At 42.6% G+C, this 23,209-nt stretch overlaps 1 protein-coding gene and 1 long non-coding RNA gene across 13 annotated transcripts in view; one reads left to right on the top strand and one right to left on the bottom strand.

Moving 5' to 3' along the window:
• Window positions 1-20,498, bottom strand: part of LOC120387350 — a 28,372-nt gene extending 7,874 nt beyond the window's left edge. Inside the window, exons 1-5 of one of the 2 annotated variants that reach the window (XR_005590134.1) lie at window positions 20,281-20,498; window positions 17,600-17,672; window positions 6,414-6,566; window positions 1,216-1,344; window positions 800-917 (exon numbers count right to left, since the gene is read on the bottom strand). This is a non-coding gene — a long non-coding RNA (uncharacterized LOC120387350). The remainder of the gene's footprint in view (window positions 1-799; window positions 918-1,215; window positions 1,345-6,413; window positions 6,567-17,599; window positions 17,673-20,280) is intronic. The other variant, XR_005590135.1, reaches the window with a different exon arrangement.
• The window catches only part of DHX40 (DEAH-box helicase 40), an 87,156-nt gene that overhangs the window by 44,868 nt on the left and 19,079 nt on the right, over window positions 1-23,209 (top strand). For 4 of the 11 annotated variants that reach the window (XM_039507978.1, XM_039507972.1, XM_039507980.1 and 1 more), the window contains 4 exons: window positions 16,926-17,022; window positions 21,307-21,514; window positions 21,882-22,027; window positions 22,930-23,049. In XM_039507978.1, coding sequence (XP_039363912.1) covers window positions 16,936-17,022; window positions 21,307-21,514; window positions 21,882-22,027; window positions 22,930-23,049 — 561 coding nt within the window. In that variant the 5' untranslated portion in view covers window positions 16,926-16,935. Of the gene's footprint in view, window positions 1-16,925; window positions 17,023-19,027; window positions 19,134-20,147; window positions 20,407-20,612; window positions 20,909-21,306; window positions 21,515-21,881; window positions 22,028-22,896; window positions 23,050-23,209 lie in introns of those variants that run through there. The other 7 variants (XM_039507976.1, XM_039507975.1, XM_039507977.1 and 4 more) reach the window with 7 other exon arrangements.

Raw genomic sequence — 23,209 nt, 5'->3', positions numbered from 1 at the left:
GTCTTCCACTGGACCTCCTCGGTCATTGTTAATTTGCTACCTTTTTAAAGGGTTGTGTTGAGCAAAACTTTAAACTGCCATGGATTTGGCCACAGCTTGGTTGTCTGTCTAGTCTTGATTCATGAACCAAAATTATCCCATTGTGTCACCTGTAGAGTGCAAGATACAGAGACACCCGCTAAGTTTCCCGGGCTGCTGCACAACGTAGACAAAACTTGTCTTCACTGGTTGGCTAAGATCAAATGTGACTTTAACATCTAATATGTCCTCTATCGAGGGACTGTATCCTGTCTGTGCAGCAGAGAGATTGCAATTCATGGCTTAACAGGGCTCCTCCTTATCCAGCCACTATGATCTTTTAATTCTCTCATTCATAGTCATAATCACCTCCATTTATATATCACCTTCCATCCAGAAGGATCCCAGAGTGCAGGACAAACCCTGCTAAGATTTATATCCTGTACAAGCCGAATGATTTTAACAGTTGCTTTAACAGGATTAGGAACAGAGATAATTTATGCCACCATTGAAATGCCACTGCCTCTTGCGCACGGCAACCATGGCTATGCACTTTTCACAACATGTTGTTGGGTTTTTTTTAAGGGGAAATGGAGACTAATTTATCCACCTGAACCTGGAGGGGTAACGTTTATATAAAGCTCATGGGAAAGTGGCACTGAAGTTGCATCTAGTTCGGTCAGGCTTAATCTGATTTTTTTAAGATCAGTATGGAATGATGGGCCTTGTCAGCGGCCCATCAAATGAAAGGCTGTTACTGCCTGTAATGTGGGACACTCACCTCTTGAGCACCTCCTGCTGTTGCATCTGGTACTGAAGGACTTTTCCTGCTCCTGTGCCCCCTGTAGGTTGTTGACGGTGCTTGGTAGGTCTTCAATGGCTCGGCCCTCTGGTCAAGTCTACAGTCAAAAATGGGCGAACCCCTTCCGGGATAGCAAAAGTGCAACAAACTACCTGTCCTCACCAGGGTCTTCAGCCTTGTCTCTGGACCCTTTAAATCCTGCCCTTTGCTCAGGCATCTTGTCCCCTTCTTGAGGCTTAGGCCACTTGGCCAGTGAGGGAACCCGGACCTGCCCACTACTCTGGGTTCCAACCCAAGGACCCAGTAAACAGCAGCCACGTACTGCTTCCTTCAGTTAGTTGCTGCTTCATTCCCTGGGCCTCTTCCCACATGACCACTTTCCTTTCACTCGTTACCTTAGGATTAGAGTTCTCAGGTCCTCTTGTTCCCAGGTCCAGTAAATGCAGCCTGTTGATCGTCTGTGGCCAGAGAGGAGCACCCTTCCTCACCCCTCTGGTCCCAGCAAAGAACTGGGCAGAATCTCACTGAAATATAGAGGAGAGGGGAAAACTGAGAGTGTGGGGCTTCTTTCTAGTCTGTATAGTTTTTTTTATAATGGACACCTCATTGCTGTATCTGAGCACCTTCCAGCAGTGCATTAAGCAACGTGACTATACATCTGGCCTGCGTTGCTTGTTCATCCTATCCCCAGAGGGAGAAGTGTGTGCACTGGAGTGTCATGTTCTGGTAGTTTGTTATACCTGTTGCTATGTGTTTATATTATGAAAGGCAAGGTCAAAGAAAGGTGTTTTGCACTTGGCGTGGAAAGTGGTGGTGAGGTTTGTGGTGGCCTGGAGTTTCCCAGGCAGTTCATTCCACAGTCTTGGTCCTCCCCTGAGGAGCCTCTTCAGAGCAGGGGCTCAGTTCCAACCTCCTTATTCAGGTCCAGATTCTGATCTTATTTACACTGATGTAAATCAGGAGTAGCTCCACTAATGTCAGTGGAGTTGCACCGGCGTAAAAGTGGTGTGAGTCAAAAATCGAGCCCTCGGTGTTTTTCATCACTATTTAAGTTAGGAGTCTGTGCTTAGAGACAATAGCGATGAGCTCTGAACAAGGGCTCAGGACGAGAGGGTGCTGAGCACCAAGGCCCTGAGGTAAGTAAAGCACTCAGGTAAATACTTACCTTTAAGTTGGAACTACTTGTGTGCTTAAAGTTAAGCTAGTGCTTAAGTGCTGTACTCAGGGGGCTGGAACAATTTGTATAGTGGGGTACTGAGAGCCATTGAACCAAACTGTAAACCTTGTATATGATGGAAACCACTTCAAGCCAGGGGGTGCGGCAGCACCCCTAGTTCCAGCACTTAGGGCCATACTGGATCAGGGTCTTGGTGTTCGGCCCCATGCAAGACTGTGCTTTAAACACCGAATATAAATAGGCAGATCCTTGGTTAACCATCCTGACTTCTCTTCTCTCATCTTAGCAAATGAAGGTTCAGGTTATTAAAAGGTATTGCCCTGAGCCTAAACAAAGGGGGTTAAAATGCTTGTGAATAAGGGCTGGAAGAATTAGCAACGAATGGAGTTTTAAAAGTTGGAAGGGTTAACGATTCAGAGTGGTGCTGGGAAAGTCTGGGCACGGATCCCATCCTTTGTTAATGAGATCTCGGTGTGTGTGCAACACCCACATATTGCCTTTGGAAAGCTTACCCCCAAGAGCGCTGGGTTTTACAACTTAGCAAAAAAATGTGCCTGACGAAACATCTGTTTCCCAGATCAACCCTAAGGTACACAGAACTACATCTGAGCCTTGGCACAGCAACCCTCACGCGCCTTGGGATGCAGTCTTATTACCTGACATTTGTAATGATTGCAACGGACTCTCAGGGTCGTTCCGCTTGGGGGATTTTCCGTTCCCCCCAGCAGGATCTGATTGATGGATCGATTGCGTGTGTGTTGGACTCAGCATGTAAAAATATCCATTTATAAAAGAAAACCCTCCTCGCTTCCCAGAACGTTGAGAACATGTTTTAAGTCATGTGTTGAGGCTTTATACCTCAGCCATGCAACCACCATGGCAGACTGACTGTAGACAATACAATGGTAGAGGGTGTAATGATGGAACATGCTTGGAGAGGAACGTGCACATTCTAGGTCTTGTATCCAATGAGTGAAAATATGTCTTGTATAGTGGGACTAGTTAAACTGTGTCCGCAGATGGAAGGGACCCCATTAAAATGCATACTGCAGCATATGGCACATTGCCTACTGAACCGGGCTACATAGGCTCTCAGTCTGCTTGAGTTCAGTGTGCTTTGAGCTTGGTAACTTGGTGAGAGCTAATACGCTGTATGTGGGTGGCTGACAAATGGATTAATCTTAAAACATGATGGGACAGATTCTGTGGGAAAGCTCCACTGGATTCAGTGGAGTTCCCCCAGTTTTCACACCCATAGAGAATTGGGTCCATGGTTTCCAAAGACACAGGGATGCAGGATGGGGAACAGAGGGGAGGAAAAGAGGGGATTTGGAGAACTGCAGTGAAATTGCCTTAAAGCAGTGAATAAAGATTACCTGGAATTCCTTTTCTTTATTAGAGCAGCTTCTCTAAATTGTGAATGCCACAACCATTTTCCCTATCAAATTAATGGTGCATATCCTCTGACATGATGCTAGCAGCCAGATTGCTGGGTCCCAAGAAAGGAAATAATCCTGTATATCTATATATGAAAATAATTTACTGCAAATAAAGACTGGGGTAAATTATGCTCTATTATCATATGAGTGCAAAGGCAGAATAACGTCTTTGGCTTCACTGGAGTTAGTGTGGATTTATGCTGGTGTAACTGTCAGCAGAATTTGACCCATTGGGCCTAATTCTCCTCTTACACCAGGTAGAACTCAATTGACTTTGATGGAATTACTCCTGATTTGCACCTGTATAAGTGAGAAGAGTTTTGGACCCATTGTCTTTGCAACAGACAAAATACATTAGGAGATCATGGATCAGATAGTGGGCTTGATTCTGATCTCACTTATACTGGCGTAAATCAAAAGCAACTCCATTTAAGTTGATTGAGTTACACTGGTTTTACACCAGTGTAAGTGGGATCAGAATCAGACCCATTGGTTTTGTGCCTGAAATATGCATTGGGAATGAAATGCTGAATATGTGCCTCTCCTTCCTTACACTTCTCTCCATTCCAACACCCTGTCTCTGTTTGATATTGTATGACTGTATCTAAGATCTGAACTGTGTTCGGGAATGTAGTTAGAGGCCCAATCCTTCAACCTTTACTCATGGAGAAGATTTAGGCCTTATAATTTTTAGTACATCAGATTTGTGTCATCTCAAGATCAATGTCCTAGGCCCTTGCCTGCATCCCAACTAAATCTCCCATTGATTGCAGTGGTGCAGCATTAAGTCCCAAGGTCTTGATCCAAAGTGCATTGAAGTCAATGGGAATCTTTCCATTGTTTTCAATGGGCTTTGGATCAGGCTGTTAATAAGGCAGGAATGCGCTTTGACCAGACTGCTCACAGCGATGAGAGAAGGGGGAGAGGACACTTTTGAAAGAGCTCTGATGTGTAAAGAGTAAAAGGAAAAGTACATAGATCAGGTAGAGGAACTGAATTATTGCATCTGATTGTTTCCATCAACAAGAATTTATAGACTTTTAGTGGCTGTAAACATATAATTATGCCTTTCCAAATTGGAATGAGAGGTATTTTACTGTTTGAGACACGTTGTTTTGTTTGTTTTTAGAAAGCCATAGGCCAGAAAGCTGCTGGCACAGTGCACAGACACTGCTGACATTTATTACTGGCAGCACTGCTTCACTGAGTCTGCAAACAGCCTGAAACAATCGTTTTGAGAGGCCTGAATTGCCCCCACCTTATCTCAGCAGAGTGTTTAACTCTGGACTAACAATGACAATATAATATTAATATTAGCTCTTTCATGTTCGAAACATCCAGACCTCAGAGACCTTCAATAGTGGATTTCAATAGATATTTATTTTAGAGAAGAAGGGTTAAATGGATCCTTTACATCAGTATCACTTAAGTAGAAGCCAGTTAGAGAAGTTAAACCAATGAAGGGTCTTCCCATACTGCCTGCCATTAGAGTGTAACAGGGACAGATGGCAAATGATACATACTGCCATTGGTGATAGGTGGAAGGGGAAATGTTCTCGTATTGATGAAAGTGATGGGAGGTGGGCAGAGATATACAGGAGGTCAGACTAAACAATTATAATGGTTCCTTCCAGCCTTTTGTTATTTACAGTGTTTATTGTAGCCGTGTTGGTCATAGGATAGGAGAGAGACAAGGTGGGTGAGGTAATATTTTTTATTGGACCAACTTCTGTGGATGGAAGCTCAAAAGCTTGTCCTTTCCATCCACAGAAGTTGGTCCAATAAATGATATTACCTCACCCACTTTGTCTCCTTTTAGCCTTGACGTCTATTAATCTGAATGGTTACAAACACAGGGGAAAAATTGTAGTGTAGACAGGCCTAGCTCCAATGGTCCTGATTTCAGGGGGAATTGGGATCTTTGCAGCTTGGTTCCTTCTCTAGTCTCTGCACAGTTACCAGATGCAGAGCTATGTGGGCCTGGCGAGATGCAGTGTAATCCTTCCAGCAGCTCTTTCTATGAGGCTTTTTGTAGGAGCCAGGGAGTCTGCATGCTATCTCCAATTATAAGGGAACCATTTAGGTTAATGTGTAATGGACTTGAAAGGATCTGAGTGGAAACCAGAGTGAAATCAGCTTGGAACAATCATAACAAGGGGGGAGAAAGCCCTGCACTGTCCCAATCTCTCATCATGATGTATGCAGACTTGCTGGCTCCTGCTGTACAAGGTTTGTAAACTACTCAACTCTGCTAGTGAAAGGTACAAGAGTGACAGGTTCCTCACTTGATTCACACAGAAGATACAGCACAGGCAGGTGCAATGCAAGCTTCTCCTATGACACACCTCCAGCACTGATCCCCTGGTGTGATCTGGAGGGACTAGGCTGAGTGGAGAGAGGGGAGTTAATTCCTTGGCCTTTTTCCTGAGCCTGCTAGTGAAGGTGACAATTACGATGGAGGTTTTAGTCATGAGGACACTTATCCACTGGGAACCTAACTGACATCCTTCACCCTTCCTGCCTCCCTCCCCCAAACCTCTACTCATTTCACATCTGCTATTGAACAGCTGTGAGAGTGGAACAACTGCCATTCCCACCAGCTAGGGCCTCAGTCAATCCAATGACTGAGAAGCGAAAGGCTCTGTATCCTGTTACCAACAATCCCCTCAACCATCCAACTTCCTCCCCTTGCCCTCCCAAGCTGCTGCGCCTAAAGCATTTCAGATCGTCTGTGGCAAGCATCTGCTACTCAAGTCTTCGGTATGTCAGAGTGAAAGGTGACATATGCATTAAAAGTGTCATTGTATGGGGGTTGCATTATACATTTCAAGGGCCATTGTAGAAAACAATAGATTAAATGAATGTAGTACTCTGGCTTCAATTATCTGGATTTTAAATATAAAAGAGAGTCACCTCTGTTTGTAAATAAATATGCTGCTTGCCTGGTTATATACTCCCAGTATCACAGATTAGATACCTTTCACACAGCTGTGGGTTGAAACCCAAAGGTTTTTTGCTTCTGTTACTAGGATCATCCTGCTGTCATATGGATGTTGTAGCTCACTACTCCCCTATTGTATTTCTTCGCTGAGTACAAAACTTCATGGACAATATGATCTGCAGTGCCAACCTAGTTATAGAAACAAAGAACATTATCAGTAAGGCCTTGATTCTGCAAGGAGGTGAGCGCCATCACGTGGAGACACTCCTGATTTATATTGCTGTAAGTGAGAACCTAGTAGGACTTTCTGGCTATTGTGCTTCTCAGCCTAATTAAGAAAGGGAGGAAGTCCTGATAATCACATGTCAGTATTTTCAGAAACAAAGTAGGCATGCAAATTCCTTGAGGGGAGGGACTGTCCTTTTTTATTATCAGTGTACGTGTGTATTGTGACCAGCACAATGGGGCCCTGATCTCTGATGGGAGCCCGTGTTCGCTATTATAGTCCAAAAAGTAATCTGCAAAATAGCACTCGAGTGTAATAAATGTGATGGATAGATTTGTATGATGACCTGTGATGGAAAGATAAAAGCAGCTGGCTGAACAGCTGCACAGCAGTTACACAAAATTAACTAAGTTTGGTATTAAATGAGCTAGGACCTTTAAGATACAAGTAATGTTGCCTGTAGGGGGGTAGGACTAGCTGGCTCAAGGGGTTGCTAACTGTGATTTATACTGCAGCAGCACCAAGACACCCCAATCATAGACCAGGGTTCCAGTGTGCTAGGTGCTGCACAAATGCAGAACAATAAGAAAGTCCCTGCCTTGAGGAGCTTACAATCTAAGTACTTAGATCTGAAGTCCCTCACTTATGGATCACTCTTCAATTCCTAACATCCGCACCCCAAAAACCACCATCGCAGGTGACAACCACATGGTAGTGTTGGCAGAGGGCCATGGAAACAACTCCCATCTCAACAGCTAGCTGTGGACCCTTTAGCTCAGGGTTGAGAGTTCCTTGGCAAGGCACCGTGGAGGGGCACTGGCGCTGCTCTTTTCTGTGCTCTCTCTGTTCTGAGGACTTCACGTTAAACTTACTTTTTAAATAATAAATTCTAATCCAAATTGAATTGGGATATCTTTTTCCTTCGGTCAGACGAGGACCCAAGAAGCTGCATTTTGACCTAGTATTGTGACTAAAGTATAGGTTGGAAGCAGGGGCGATTTCGCCGCCCCAAGCACGGCGGCATGTTGCGGGGGGCGCTCTGGCAGTCGCCGGTCCCGCGGCTCCAGTGGACCTCCTGCAGATGTGCCTGCGGAGGGTCCGCTGGTCCCGCGGCTCTGGTGGAGCATCCGCAGGCACGCCTGCGGGAGGTCCACCGGAGCCGCCTGCCGCCCTCCCGGCGACAGGCAGAGCGCCCCCCACGGCATGCTGCCCCAAGCACGCGCTTGGCGTGCTGGGGTCTGGAACCGGCCCTGGTTGGAAGGAGAGACCAGAAAGTAATGAGAGTAATCACTGTGAGAAATGATGAAAGGAGGGCTCTGCTGCAAAAAGCCTGGTTAAAAATCCTATGAATTGTCCACAGGCCAGTGGTAGCTGAAGAAAAGAAAACCTGATGATAAATGTTTTGTTATGCTTTTGAACAGAATATAAAACAGAATGCTATTGAATCCCCAGCGTGTGGGCTAGTGATTTAAAAAACTGTGCACACCGTGTACTGAACAAAAGTACCACCACAAAAGGGATGGAATACTGGCAATCAATAACTTCATTTTAAGACATTATGAATCAATTTACTGGAGCATGTCCACTACTGCATCTAAATTAAACATCTCGAAGTGCAGGGAAAGGGGGAAAAAAGGTTTCAGACAATTGTCAACAAAGCAATTAATCTTGGTGTTGTCTCCATAACAAAGATATTTAAAGCTCATATTTAGTGATATCATTAGGCAAAGATAGAAAAAATCCAAATACCCAGTCCTGGAGGGTATCTGCTATACCAGAGGAGGAGGACTTGAAGGAGAATTTCTTATAGTAAATAGCATTGTCACAGTTGGGAGAAAATATGGTTTGAGCCTATGCATTTCAAAGAGACCTACATCAGGGGCATTTGATCTTTGTCTAAACGAGGGCTTTGTTTGCAGTTTACTGGGAACCTAAGGGTCACACCGAGCACCTGACCTTGACAGGCGTTAGGTGCCTCCTGTAGGACCCTGTAGGCTCTTAGATATAATAGTGATGAGGCACCTATCAGAACTAGGTACATATTGTTTCATTTCCCACAGTTATGGTAAGTGTTAATCAATAGCTCTGTAACTTGTGATAGTTTTAACCATGTGTCATTGGGTTCAAGATGCCTTGTGCCAAACACAGAACAGGCTACTTAGTTATTCTCTAACTTGGATTGACACAGAAATCATTCTAACAAAGGCTAATGTTATCCCAAGTACACTTGTCTTGGTGGTGAAAGACCTGAGTCATGTCAGGTTATTCAAACACTCAGGCATGCGCAAACTTTAACTTCAATCAGCACCTTTCAGGATTGGATACCTGGTTTGCATCAAATAGAGCAGACTACAGTCACTGTAATTTGAATATGGAAGTTAAGTCATTGGGCCCTGATTCACCAGTGTGTTTAAATGCTTTGCTGAACTGGGGCTTTGGAACACTGGATGCTAGGACCTGTAGGATCTAGTATAGATGCGATAAATCAACCACTGAGCACTCTCCTGTCAACTCCAGTACTCCACCAGAATGAGGAGTTAAGCGGAGTTGACAGGAGACACCACGGTAAGTAGATCTAAGTATGTTGAATTCAGCGACGCTATTCATGTAGCTGAAGTTGCGTATCTTAGATCGACCCTGTGTGGTAGTGTAGACAAGCCCATAGTTTCTATGTTAATCCCTTATGAAACCTGTGAGTTGCATCTCAGTTCTAAAAATTTGGCTCATCACAACCTGCATTGTAGAGCACAGGTCTCTGTCAGATCAAATACAATGCCTAGGAGGCTACCTTGGTTTAAATAAAGACATGAGCCTCTTGAATAATATTCATCAGACACAAGATTGGAAAGCCAGGGAAATCTCTTGTGCCTACTGCAGAAAAGTACATTTGTCAGAATAATTAAAAAATATTGTTCACAATACAAGTGAACCAGACCTTGGCCTTCTAAATCCAGACTGGGATGTCAAGAGACAGAAGTTCAGTCAATAGTAAACTATGAGACAGAATGTAAGGGCCTAAGACTCCAACAGCAAATTAAATATATGCAGCAACCACCAAACTGGGAAAACTAAGTTAATAATGAGTCTTTTAAAAATTACATTATCAGCTCAGATTCTTACATACAGAATAGTATAATTAAACTGCACGTGATCAATTACCTTAATGCACTTTTACCACTGGTGGTATACTCTCTACTGGATCACTCTCTGATTAAGGTTGCTGTAATTTTATTCCCCAATTACTTTAGGCTGCCTACTAGAATAAGGGACTGATCTTTATTCAGAGGATCAGTCTCTAGAGGCAAAGATTTCAATGTGGCTGTTTAACTGGGCAGATCTAGATGTGCATATGGGAGCCCCAAAGAGCCACAACTCAAACAAATGGCTAGTGTTCATCCAACCACTAGCTTAATATTTAGGGCGAAAAAGAAGCACCCACTGTTGGATCAAGATACTTCTTACAAGAATATTTTGGACTATAATAATAATATATTGGACTATTTTAAAAAATTAAAATAGCCAGCTATTAAAAGGGGGGAAATATTCTTCAAATACTTAAAAGCCCTCTTCAAATATCAGGCAATTTTATAGGCCTATCGTGTGCAAAATCCCAAAGCAATTTAGGATCTAGCCTGAAATCCTTATCTCCCCAGTTGGGAGCCATTGCAAAACATGCCAGACACAAATCCTCAAGACAATGACGCTTCATAAGGAAATAATAATTAATTATTCTTATGGGATATGTGTACATGGAGCTGTGCAATAGCTTACTTGTGCCACATACCAGGATCCTGACCTGAAAGAGCCTACAATCTAAGGGCTCAATCCATGATGTGAAAAGCACCTCCCAGCTCCTGTACACATGAGAGCGAGATAGGCACAGAGTACCATGTGAGTGTGGATGCTATACAGACCAAACACAATGTGACATATGGTCCTTATAGTGGGAATAATGAAATCTCTGGCTAAGCTAAAGAGTTGGAGCTGAGTGAATAATGTATTTTTAATATGGTCAGGAGATTATCCACATTGAAAGATGATAAGAGCCCCTAAGAATGAATGGAAGACAACTCCTCCTAAACAAGACAGCACATTAACTAAATGCAGTTATAACAGGTTCCATTTAAAAAATTCATTAGCTTATGTGGGATTTGGGGAAACATAAACTTGCTTTTTAACATAAAGGCTTTGGGTGGGGACCTTTACAGTTCCCCACTTAATTTTCTATTCCACATTGCACAAAATGTATTAAATATGTAATGGGTATGTTCTGTGCTAATGGGCACTGTCCTGCCAAATGCCATTCACACTAAGTGGAAGAGAATAGATCTGCCTATATCCTCTTTATGTTCTTTCAAGTTAAAGGATAGGTACAATGTTTTCCTGATAATACCAACTTTTGCTTCCCAGGAAAGTTTAAAAATCTGCTCAGTTTACAGTCGAGATACTTTGTTTTACTTGGAATTCTGATTCTTCTAGACCCCTCCCCTGGAGTAAGATCTATGTCTTTGTATAATTGTTTGCATATAAGGATATTTCAGACTTATATGTAGTTCCTTACGTTGGAGGATCTCAACGTGCGTCCCAAACATTAGTTAACCCTTTGTTCTTGGGATGCACTCTCAGTAAGCATCCACAGAGCTAATTCATTCTCTACCTTCAAATCTCTCCTCAAAACTCCTTTGCCATGCTGCTCACTAGAACTTGACAACAGTTAGGCTGCTTGGGAGCTGCCTATCATGCTGATCAATATTCTCTCATTGTTTACTTATACTCACCCATCTGTCTGTATCCATCTATTATCTCTTGTTTTTATACTAAGATTGTAAACTCCTTGGGACAGGGACCATCTTTTTGGTTCTGTGTTTGTGCAGCACCTAACACAATGGGGTCTTGGTCCATGACAAGGGCTCCTAGGTATACAGTAATACAGATAGTAAATAATAATGAAACTCAAAACACCCTGGTGTATTGTATCCATTTTATTGATAGGGAAACTGAAGTTTAAAGCAGTGGATTGATTTGTCTAGGGCAGGGGTAGCCAATTATTTTTTGTCAAGGTACAAATGTCTTGGTCAACATATAATCAAGGATAGACTCCAGAGAACATAATAATAACAAAACAACAACAATTATGATAATAATAAGTAAATGAAAAGATTGCGGGGTCTGTTCAAAAGTGTCTGGTGGTCCAGATTTGGCCCGTGGTCCACCTATTGACTACCCCAGTCTAGGGCCTCACAGAGAGTGGCAGAGCTGGGTATAGAACTCAGCAGTCTTCCTTCCTCTGCTCATGAGACAACCAGCACTGTGTGTCCCATTAATTGAACATTGTACAATAAATCTCAGGATTCATCATGTATAAGGCTGGCATCTTGAGAAACAAGGGTGTGTGGGGCTGAATTCTCTAGCAGAATGGCTTTGGTAGAGATGGGCCTCAGGGTAGAGATGGGTGATTAACCACTGGAATAAACTACCAAGGGAAGTGGCGGATTCTCCATCTCTTGATATTTGCAAATCAAGTCTGGATGCCTTTTGGGGACATATGCTCTCATCAGACAAAAGTTATTGGCTCAATACAGGGATAACTGGGTGACATTCTCTGGCCTGTGACATACAGGAGGTCAGACTAGATGACAGAATAATCCTTCTGGCCTTAAACTTCGAGAATGTATCATATAAAATACTTGGCTGTAGCACACCGAGCACACCTATGTCAGTGTACAAATAACAGTAATACTTTGCTTGCATACAGAACGTCTCATTTATTAAATAATAGTAGTAATAATAATGTGGAAATTCCACAAGTTCCGTCTAAGGGGAATTATTTGAAGGGCTTCTGCCTCTCTGACAAGACCTAATATTTTCTGTGGATCCCTTTAAATGGTAAAAGATACTTGTAAAACTCTAGGATTATATTATAGAGCCATTGACATGTACTGTACCAAACATTATGCTGTGTATCCCCAGGGATGCTGAAGGGGCCGTGCACAAGGAAAAGAAGGAACGAGATACAACTGTTTGTTTGGCAAATCATGGACAAAATGAATGAGCTGCTATTCAGAGGGGGCCCACTAGACTGGCTTGCGTCTTTTTACAAGGATGCACAAAGCCACCAGTCTCTAGTGACAAAGTCCTGTAAGGCACTTTAATCTCAGCCGTCTAGCTGTCAGACGAGCTCTGAACACGGAGGACAACATCCCAAAACACAGTAGCTTGAGGGACAGCAGCTAAGATGCTGAAGGAAAGAAAGAGCTCAAGAGGGCAATCCGTACGTGAAAGTTCCCAGTGTAATGCAGGATTAGTGGAAAGAAAATGGGCTGCCCATTAAAATTCATGAAGACACACAATTTAAGACTCATGAATAACAGGGCTGTAATTATGTAGTGTCAGGGCTTTTTCAGTGCCACAGAGAGAAATTAAGTCATTAACATGATGTGTGTGGGGCTGCCATGTGCTCCCCTTTTGTTGCTGGATGCTCAGACAGACCTATTAAGTGTTCAGAGTAACCCTGGGGAATTGGTCATGATGGTGCATAATGGCAATAAAGAGGAAGGGGGTGATGGGCTTTGTGACCTGGCTATTCAGTGTGTCTGATGAAAAGTTGAAAATTAAGAGCAAAAATGTTGCTGAGAGTGAGGATTTATTTTAAATGTATTTTATTGGGAGAAAAAGCCAAGTCTGTAATATTATTGTCAGTCACTGACAATCCTGGCTGTCCAGAATACAGTGTATTACTTAAACCTTCCTTTTAAGATGCTGCAGGTATGACTTGTGATTAAGCCTCTGGACTAGGACTCAGGAAATCTTGGTTCAGTTCCCTGCTCTGCCAAAATTTTTCTCTGTGACCTTGGGAAAGTAATTTAATTGCTCTGTGCCTCAGTTCCTCATCTGTAAAATGTAGGTAACAACTAAATATTTCACAAAGGTGATGAGGATGCAATCATTAATGGCCTTGAGGTGCTCACACACTATGGTGATAGGCGACATATGTATTCTTATATTAGATTAACAGATCCCATATTAGCTATCTTCTTAATTAAGATACATCTAGCAGTTCCTTCAAAATGAAGGCAAGGGAAGGAGGTGGCAGAAAAGAGGTAAGTGATCCTTTAATCACAATGTGCAACGAGGGCTGTGGGAACCACAGAATTTTGAGTACCCATTCACGTCTGTTGAAAAAAAGTTGCAATATCTGTCATACTGTCCTTTCCCAAAGTGATTCTGAAGCTCCTCTTGCATCTGTTGAATGAAAGGATGCCAGGGTTCAGACTTGTCCTTTGTGCTGCCAAAAAGGTTACTATGTGAATAGGTTGCAGAAATGCTCACATCAAAATGTCCAGTGCAGGGAATTGGACAGTCCATTTCTAGTTTGTCTGTCACAGGCCTATATCTCAGGGAGAATCACTGATTTTTTTTTTCCATCTCAGAGTGCTGTCATTTAGGAGGGACCATGTACTAAAGGCAAAATATCAACCTTATTATAAGATATGAATGGATCAGTACAGATTTTTGTCAAAAACTTGGCAACATCTAGACTGTTCTAAACACAATGATAGAGTATGTGTCGGGCAGTTTTGAAGCATTTGCGGAGAGTTCCATTTAGCAATATGTACTGGGTCTGATAAGATGGGAAGACAGGGACCAAGGAACTCAGATACCTGGGTGACAAGGGAGGTATAAATGTCTAATGAGAAATGTTGCTGTCATTTACACTGGTGTAACTCTACAATGACTCCACAGACTTCAATGGACTTTCATCAGATTTATATCGATATAACTGAAGTAGAATTTGTCCCACTTTTAGTGAGGCAAGTGTGTCCTGCTGGTTTTCTAGGGAGAGTTCTTTACTGGTGTCTTGCTGCCAGATACTCTTAAGTTCTTCCCACTGTAGGATGGTAGGTGTAGCAGAAAGGGGCCCAATTTATGCCACTCAGGCAAACTAAATAAGCCCTAGAAGGGGCATAAGTAGCCTCTTGAATAAATCCATGCTCAGGCAGTCTCCCTGGCTCGTGTAGCCAACATAAGGGCTCATGCCAGCCCTACTGCATGTGCCCGGCTAACTGTGTGTGGCCAGACCACACTGCCCTACAACTGTTCATTGCTTTTCAGAGTCCACAGGGGGGCAGTGGGAAATAACATGCAAGTTATAGTAGACCTGAGGGTCCTCTGATTTGCACCAGTGACCAAGCAGGCCTCTGGCTCCCCAGAATATTGGCAGCACAAAGATTGATTAGGGCCACTTTTGTGCCTCCTCTTGTCCCTGCACCAACGGCAGGACTGGAATAACTGAGAACCAAGCCCAAGGATTTTGTATAGGCCAAAAATAAGAGCTCTTTTGTGAGGAGCGGTTCTTATCTAGTTGTTTTCCTGTTAGCAGGTATATGGTTAAGTCAGAGCCCTGGTGCAGTCTATTGGGAACTGGAAGCCTAGGTAAATTATTGATTCTTTTGCTCATTTGATAAGGAAATCAGAAAAGGGATGAGATCTGATATGCAAGGATATCTTCAAAGCTTATGACTAGTTGAGGTGCAGGCCTGAAAAGTCCCTAATACCTTTAATTACTGCAGGTATAAAAAACTAGGATTTGAAGAGAACATACTGTGCAGTGCTTAAGGTGGACTTCCTGAAGGATGGTACAGTTCTGAAATTATGTAGCTAGGGACTCTATGGCTGGGCAAGCACTGTAGTGGAGAGAAGGGAACAGTCTATCTGGCTCCTCTTTCCAGGAAAACTATAGAGGAGCGGTGGCTACTGATATTAACAAAGGCTTTCGGTTTTGAATCCACTGTACAAAATGTGTCCCCAATCTAAACATATGAAGTTATGAGGGTTTAAAAAAACAGAAGACCCTATTAAATGCCTTTTCAGCATCTAAAAAGGCTAATACTATGCATTTTTCTGCCCAGACTGCCTCCAGTACTCTGTGTACATTTATATAACAAGCACCCATTTCTAACTAACTGTGCCTGATCTTCTGAGAGGAGACTGGGAAGGAAATGTTTTAATCTTAAGGACAGAATCTTGGTAAGATTTTAAGATCTAGACTGTTCTAAAGTCTACACTGCTGTAAGAACGCTGCTTTGGACCCTGGCCTTATGTAGCTGTATATAAAATGTTACAGAGATCAAGAATGTTTTAAGGGTTGCAGGAAATGTTTGTTTTTTTTCCCCCACAAAGACTGCACTGCATGATACATCTTAGGCAGTGGCTTCAAAAGAGTGTCATAGAGTTGTTTATAATACTCAGCACCCAAACCATCTGTGCATTTCTATATTTCTGTAATTGAGAGAGAGATTGCAAACAGCTGAGTCCAGGTATTAACCCCAGGGATCTTTTTATTCATAACTTGCACCTGACATCTACAACAAGCACAGCAATAATTGGTGTATGCTGTTTGTCTGAGTCTGTAGTTAAAATTAAAAAGGGTGATCTGGCCAGGCATGTAAGAGTGGTATAGTACCATAGTGAAATGATAACCTGGGCAGAAATATCATAGCCAAGGTTTAATATGCAATGGAATAACTTATAGTTTGATTAAAAACCACTTAGCCCTATCATTATTGATATATATGGGACTATGCAATTGCATAAAATTAAAGACGTGCATAAGTCTTTGTAGGATTGGGGCATGAGGGCCTGATTCTATAACCATTACTCATTCTGAGAAGCACTCATAGATGCTAAGGCCAGAAGGAACCATTATGATCATCTCGTCTGACCTCCTAACCACTGACTCAGTCTCTTTGCCTTTAATGGGTCTCAACACATGAACTCACTCTACTCAATATGAAGATTGAAGAATAAGCCCCATGTCCCCATCTGTAAAAGGAGACAATATTTAGTAACTTCATAATGGGGTTTGGAGGTAAAAATTGTCTGTTTGTAAAGCACTTTAAATTCCTCATTTGAAAGTACTATAGAACTGCAAAGTATTATAAGAGAAAATCCGTGAAAAATTAGAGTATAGAAGGCATCTTCTTCCAACTGTGATGCTCCTGGAAAAATTCTACAAATAATACTGTGTCTGGAGCAACCATCCTCCAGGTAGGGATACAGATCTTTTTGAGTAATGTTGCTGACTTGTAGCTAGTGACACAAAGGATGGGCATTAACATAATGGATATCAGAAAAAGGAAAACTCTTGACTATCTGAAATGAGGTTGGGCTATGTAAAACACCGGCTTATGTTACGTTTGTCTGCAACCAAATTAAAGCTCAGGGATCGCTCTTCTTGTCAGCTCCCATATATGGAGATCTGGGCTCATGATTATCTGTCTCTACTTGTTCAGTGTCATTAATAGATGTGGTTTTCTCTCCAGCCATTAAGGGATGCTGTGTTCATCATGGAACAGACCATCTCTTCCAGAACAGGGAAAGAGAAATTCCCCAAGGAATTCAGAGTTCACCTATTGGAAGGTTGGTAATAAAACAGGTTTGTACAACTAAAGACTGAAATATTTCCTGTATTCAACTATTTCTCTACTCAGCAGAAAGCAAAACACATTCACTGCTGTGTGTCCAGCACAATTTGGCTAGGGTAGATGGCAGAGTAGCATTGTCCTCTTTCAGTGAGCAAATTTGCAGTGGTGTCTAAACCTAATCCCTAGGCCAAGAGCAATTTTTTCTAGCAAACCTGAAAGCAAAAGTGCAACCCCACATAGCACAATTATTAGCATAGCAGCTATAAGGATGGGGATGCCATGTTATTAGTGGTTGGGGCAAGGAATTGTAGATAAGATTCCTGGATTTTGTCCCCAGCTCTGCCAAATTGCTGTTAGTGCAAACCTCTTAATCTGTGTCTGTTTTCCCCATCTGCAAAACTGAGATAATATCTCAAGGGGGTTTGGGGTGTAATTCATTAATGTTTAAGCAGCATGAGATTCTTGGTTGAAAGGCACGATATACTGCAAAGACAAAGTTCAAAACTGCCAAAGAGCATGATTAAAACCAAACATGTCATCCTTACCCTAAGAGGGGAAAAAAATCATCTCACCTGGCTCCATAAACTGTTACAGTGTAAAACTGCCTACGCACAAAGTGTGATTCATGTCTGATTAAGATAAAACCTGTTAGGAAGATAAACCATGTACATCTGAATATCACTTAATAAATTACCATCTCTAAAAATGTGCCAAGAAAATACAATGATGGGATATTTGCAGTCCTCACTGGGGAATAGTAAAACAGTTAATTTGAATGCTATTAGCTGAGTGAGTTACTAGTAGCAATATAACACTACCACATTTTAAGGTAATAAATCAGGTACATATTTCTAAAATGAAGTCATAGCATATTGTGTATTGTCACATCTCCCATACTGCATCCTGAGTGAAGAGAACTATATATTGATTATACTAATATAGGTGTAAAACTGAATGTTTTTCATGCTCCGAGATAAACATTAATGTCATTTTGGGTAATTTCTGTAGAAGTTTTCAGGTAGATATGGAGGATTTATGGCTCCTGAGTGTCTGAATATCTTGTAATCAAACATGGGAATTTGAAAGCTGCAAGACAGAATGGTATGTGAACGATTTGTCAAAAGCTGATGAGCAATTTTATGCTATTGGCTAATAGATGAGTTTTTGTCATTGGATACAAATGGTTCACTGCACTGATGAACTGATCATAACAAGTGTGTATATATGTTTGGAGGTGTCTAATGATGATGATATTTGGCAGCGATATATCTTCAAAGAGCTTTGCAAATATTAACTAATCAGTATTTGCAACTTCCTGTGAGCTACATAGGTAATATATTTAAATATTAACCCGATTTTTTCAGTTGGAGATACTGAAGTATAGAGGTTAAATGCCTTGCCCATGATGGCAACGGGAGTCAGTGGTGGGTGTAGAGTTTCTGGTTCCTAGTTCTGTGCTTATGTGATAAGAGAAATTTACCATGTGGTACTCATCACTTATTTATCCCAGTGAGAGGTGAAACATTCTTAATGCACATAAACAGGGTTCTTAAAGACAGACTAAATCTTAGGATGTACATACAATTTCTGTAAAAAGCGACAGTCGTGTGGCACCTTATAGACTAACTGAAGTATTGGAGCATAAGCTTTCATAGGTGAAAATACCCACTTCGGTATTCACACACGAAAGCTTATGCTCCAATACTTCTGTTAGTCTATAAGGTGTCACAGGACTCTGTCGCTTTTTACAGATCCAGACTAACACGGCTACCTCTCTGATACTTGATACAATTTCTGCATATCCTTTCTAACAATAGTCGAAATATTGATGACTACCTTGATGAAAGGAAGTGCCATCAAACCCTTCTCTTCAGCATGTTTAATCCTTTGATTACTGTTTTTACTGTTAAATAACATAGAAATCTTACTTTCAGTGGAAGCAGTAATACTGCATTTACCTTTTACTTGGGGATTTGTGTTTTTTTCCTATAATCTTTAAGTATACCTAGCTTGCCACCTTCTGGACATATTGAGATTTACATACCAGAGTATCAAAACCAGAAAATATTCAGCAGAGGTTCTTCAATTAAAATTAAAATATCACAGGTGTGTATTAAATTGTATTAAGCAAAAGGAGGCTTTTGATTTTGTTCAGATGTCTTTGTTTCATCATATACTTAATGTCACTTTACAGTATAGTTAAGTTTGAAACTGTACTATAATATTTCCAAATATGTTGTGACAATTTATTGTTTTTAGGGAAAGATTTTCCTATTAATGGGTCACTTGCAGGTAGTTTAAACACTCCCTGAACCTTTTTTATTTAATCAACAAATGTTTTTGTTATTATTTAAGTTGTTCCATATAGGATTTACAGCAAACTTTGCAGCCTTTGCGCTAGTGCATGAGAACTAGAAAATGAAACCAATTGTGTAAACAAACTAGAACAGGCTGTTGTATTCACATTCTCCAAGCTAAGTGAAATGCAAAAACCAGTATCAACAGTGACAATGAGTGTCTTTTGGTTTGAATAACTAACTGTGTTGCTATTTAGTGACACAGATAAGGGTTTAAGCAAAAGCGGGGATCTTATTCACCCCCACCTTGCACCCTTTTCACCCGGGCCAAGTGGGGGTAAAGTGTTACCCTCTCAGCCCAGTGGGGTCTCACATTCACTTGGCATTGGGGCGGACGACTGGTACAGGGCCTGGGCAGGTCAGGGCCCTACTACGTTTAATAGGGCAGCCTCCTGGCTCAAAGGGCCGCTGTGCGCCCGAGTGGGCCGGTGCCCCTCTCCATGCTTTATGGCACCTATCCCCGTACTGCCAGGGCAAGCTGTGGGATTCACGCAGGGCCCAAGGGGAGTCCTTGGCCGAAGCCGCCCCACTGGGCTGTGAGAGAGCAGAGCCCCTGGGGTGTCGGGCCCCTCGGGGTAGGGCCCTTGTCCCCCAGCTTGAGGGGAGTGGAGAACAGGACCCAGGGCAGAGCTGGCAGGACTGGGGCACTGAGCTGACCCTTAGCAGGGCGCAGGGGTTATGTGGAGACCAGTGCAGGGGGAGAGGCAGGGCTAGGTGATGAGGCACGAGAGGGGGCGTGGCCTGGGTAGGAGGGGGCGGGGTTACAATTTCCCCGAGCCTGCCCCGTTTCCCCGGCGGCTGCAGCCCCCTCAAGTAAACGCGAAACGTCATCAAAGCGCGCCGGGTTCAACTTCCGAGTAGGGAGGAGAGACCGGCTGGAGTCACGTGGCAGGTACCTGTGAAAGGGTAGGGGAAGCTCCGCCCATTGGGGGCCCCCCCCTTCTTCATGGATATGGCGGCGTCTTGTCCCTACTGTGGGGAGTAATGGGGCCCCGCCCCGCGTTTCCGGGGCTTTGACGGGGGTGTGTGTGTGTATAATGGTTTCTGTTCGCCCCCTTCCCTCCCCGGGGGAGTTGGTGTGTGTGTGTCATGGCTGCTGCCCGGCCCCCTCCCTTCCCTGGTTACTAGTGTGTGGGGGCGTCATGGCTCCTGCCCGGCCCGCTCCCACCCTCCCCTGGTTACTGGGCGGGGTGTCACGGTTCCTACCCTGCCCCCTCACTTCCCTGGTTACTGCGGGGGTTATGTCATAGTACCTGTCTGGCCTCCTCCCTTCCCTGGTTACTAGTGTGTGGGGGCGTCATGGCTCCTGGCTGGTCCCCCTCCCTCCCCTGGTTACTAGGGGGTGTTATGGTTCCTGCCCCAACTCCTTCCTCTCCCTAGTTATTGGGGCAGGAGGGGGTGTCATGGATCCTGCCCAGCTCTCTTCTTTCCCTGGTTACTGTCTGTGTTATGGGGATGAGTGAAATGGCACCTGCCTGCCCCCCCTCCCCCAGTTAATGGGGAATGTGGAATGGTGGGGTACATGTACGCAGTGTAAAAGTGTAGCTGTGTTCTCCAGTACACTGCTAGGTTTTGGGCAGGGACCATTTCATCCCCACAAACCCAGTATTGTGGAGTTCAGTATTTGCACTAGCCATTCTAACTGAAGAGTCGTGTTCTCTCTCCTGTGAGGGTCCCAAGTTTGTGCTTTAGCAGGGTTGAATTCTGCTGTTGGGAAGCTGTCTGGAAAATATCCTGAGCTGACTCCACCTTCTGCTAGCTCCTGAATTTCATCTCATTAGGATTAGTCTGAGAGAGGACCTGTTTTCCCTGTTTAATGCTAATGTGAAATATAGAACACTTACTGTAAACTGTGATACAGCTATCAAACATGCATGTAATTATAACTTTGGGAGGTGTATTCATCTATCTGTGCACCACAGGAAAGCACTCAAATTGTCGCCCGAATGGAAAGAAAAGGCAGTTGCCGAAAGGAAAAAGACAAAGGAAACTCAGACTTCAGAGCCCTCCCTATTCACAGATACAGGAAGAAACTAGTTGAGGCTGTGAGAGAGAATTCATTTCTTATTGTGACTGGAGAGACAGGGAGTGGCAAAACTACCCAGCTCCCTAAATATCTATTTGAAGAAGGTAACTATTTTCTCCTTAAGATGCTATTGGTGAAGTGTAAAACCCTTCAGTTAGACAATACTCTTAATATACTCTTTAAAATGTAAGTAATCTTCATGTTTCTTGCCCCCCTCCTTTTTCCAGGAGGCCCACAAATGCTAGTCACTCCCCTCTCCAAAAATTGTCAGCAAAATAGATCAGAGAAAATAAATATATATTTTTAAATCTTAGAACAAAGATGATCTGTGTTGGACGTCACTAGTTTGTGAGAAGAGGGGGAGATATTAGTCAGTGAAATCAGTCAGTGAAGCCTTTAAAAATATATTAGCAACAGTTAACATGCCATGAAGGTAATTAATTGATGAAGCAATTTCCTTGCCTTTTGTAGGCTTTGCAAAGCATGGAGTGATTGGTGTGACTCAGCCACGCCGAGTAGCTACCATGTCTGTGGCTCAGAGAGTGGCTGAAGAGATGAACTCTTCACTGGGAAGCATAGTGGGATATCAGGTTCGCTTTGATGACTGCACCTCTGAGGTATAAGTTGAAGATTATTTATTAATGTTGTTTAAAAAAAATAATCTCTCTTAATGGAGCAAGATAAATCATTGCATTCTGGGCCCTGTTGTCTCTGTGTGGCACATCTCCATTTTAAAAGAGGTGACTGAAAGTGATTCCATTTAATACAAATCAGGTGCTGCCCTTGAGTTCCTGGCAAGTTGTCAATATGACCTATGTAAAATAAAGCTGTGTGTCAATACCTTTCAGTGGGTGGTCCTTGAGCTACATGCACATTGCACATTACATAAAGGTGCTTGCTTCAGAGTTTGGATTCTCGTCATGATCTGTATTGTGGATTAGTTTAAATCTAAAATTGCTTTTTGCCAACCAGGAAGTCTGTTTTGAATTGCATTCTGTATGTGCATTGTTGTGAATCTCTGGTGGAGATTCACATCTTAGCAGTCTGAAATGTGGCTCAAATCAATTTTATATGCTGTACATGTTTTCATAGCATATTACAACTGAAGCTTTGCTACAGAACCCACAAATTCTCATCAAGAAGGTTGTTTTTTAAACAGTCTGAATGTGCATGCTAGGTGAATACTTGACTATGATTTTGTAATTAGAATTATTGGATTGTCATTAGGAGGTGATGCTGAGATCCCACAATTAAGAAAAGAATTGCACATATTAGAAATATAGCACTTCAGAAATGTTGTAAATAATGGATTTTGTGTATTTGTAAAGTATTTCAGAAAACTTAACAAGTGTCTTTTGTAGCTGTGGCTTAGCATGTTAATTATAGCATCCAAAGTCTCTCACTGAACCTTGATAAGTCTAAATGATCAACTTCAGTCCATAGTCACTCCTGATTTGTGACTATATGTAATGAAATCCATATCCAGGGCAATAACTGAATGGATGGTTAAACTATTCAGGGTACTGCAATCAAGTATATGACTGATGGCTGCTTACTGAGACAGATACTGGCAGACCTCCATCTTACCAAATACAGTGTCGTTATACTGGATGAAGCCCATGAGCGGAGCTTAAGCACAGTGAGTGTTGCTTTATTTGACACACATCATTCAGTATAACTAAAAGAAACTTGCAGTTCTGTTCTCTCTAGGTTCTTGTGCTGCACTCCTTCTCTTAGTACGTGAAGTGATATGTCTAACATCTGTCATGAATTTGTTCTCCCATTCCTTCTCCAAGGGG

Source organism: Mauremys reevesii, linkage group 20 (genome assembly GCF_016161935.1).
Source record: "Mauremys reevesii isolate NIE-2019 linkage group 20, ASM1616193v1, whole genome shotgun sequence".
Taxonomy (NCBI): Eukaryota; Metazoa; Chordata; order Testudines; family Geoemydidae; genus Mauremys; species Mauremys reevesii.
The sequence above is the reverse complement of the archived record's forward strand: the minus strand, read 5'-3'. Positions and strand labels throughout refer to the sequence as shown.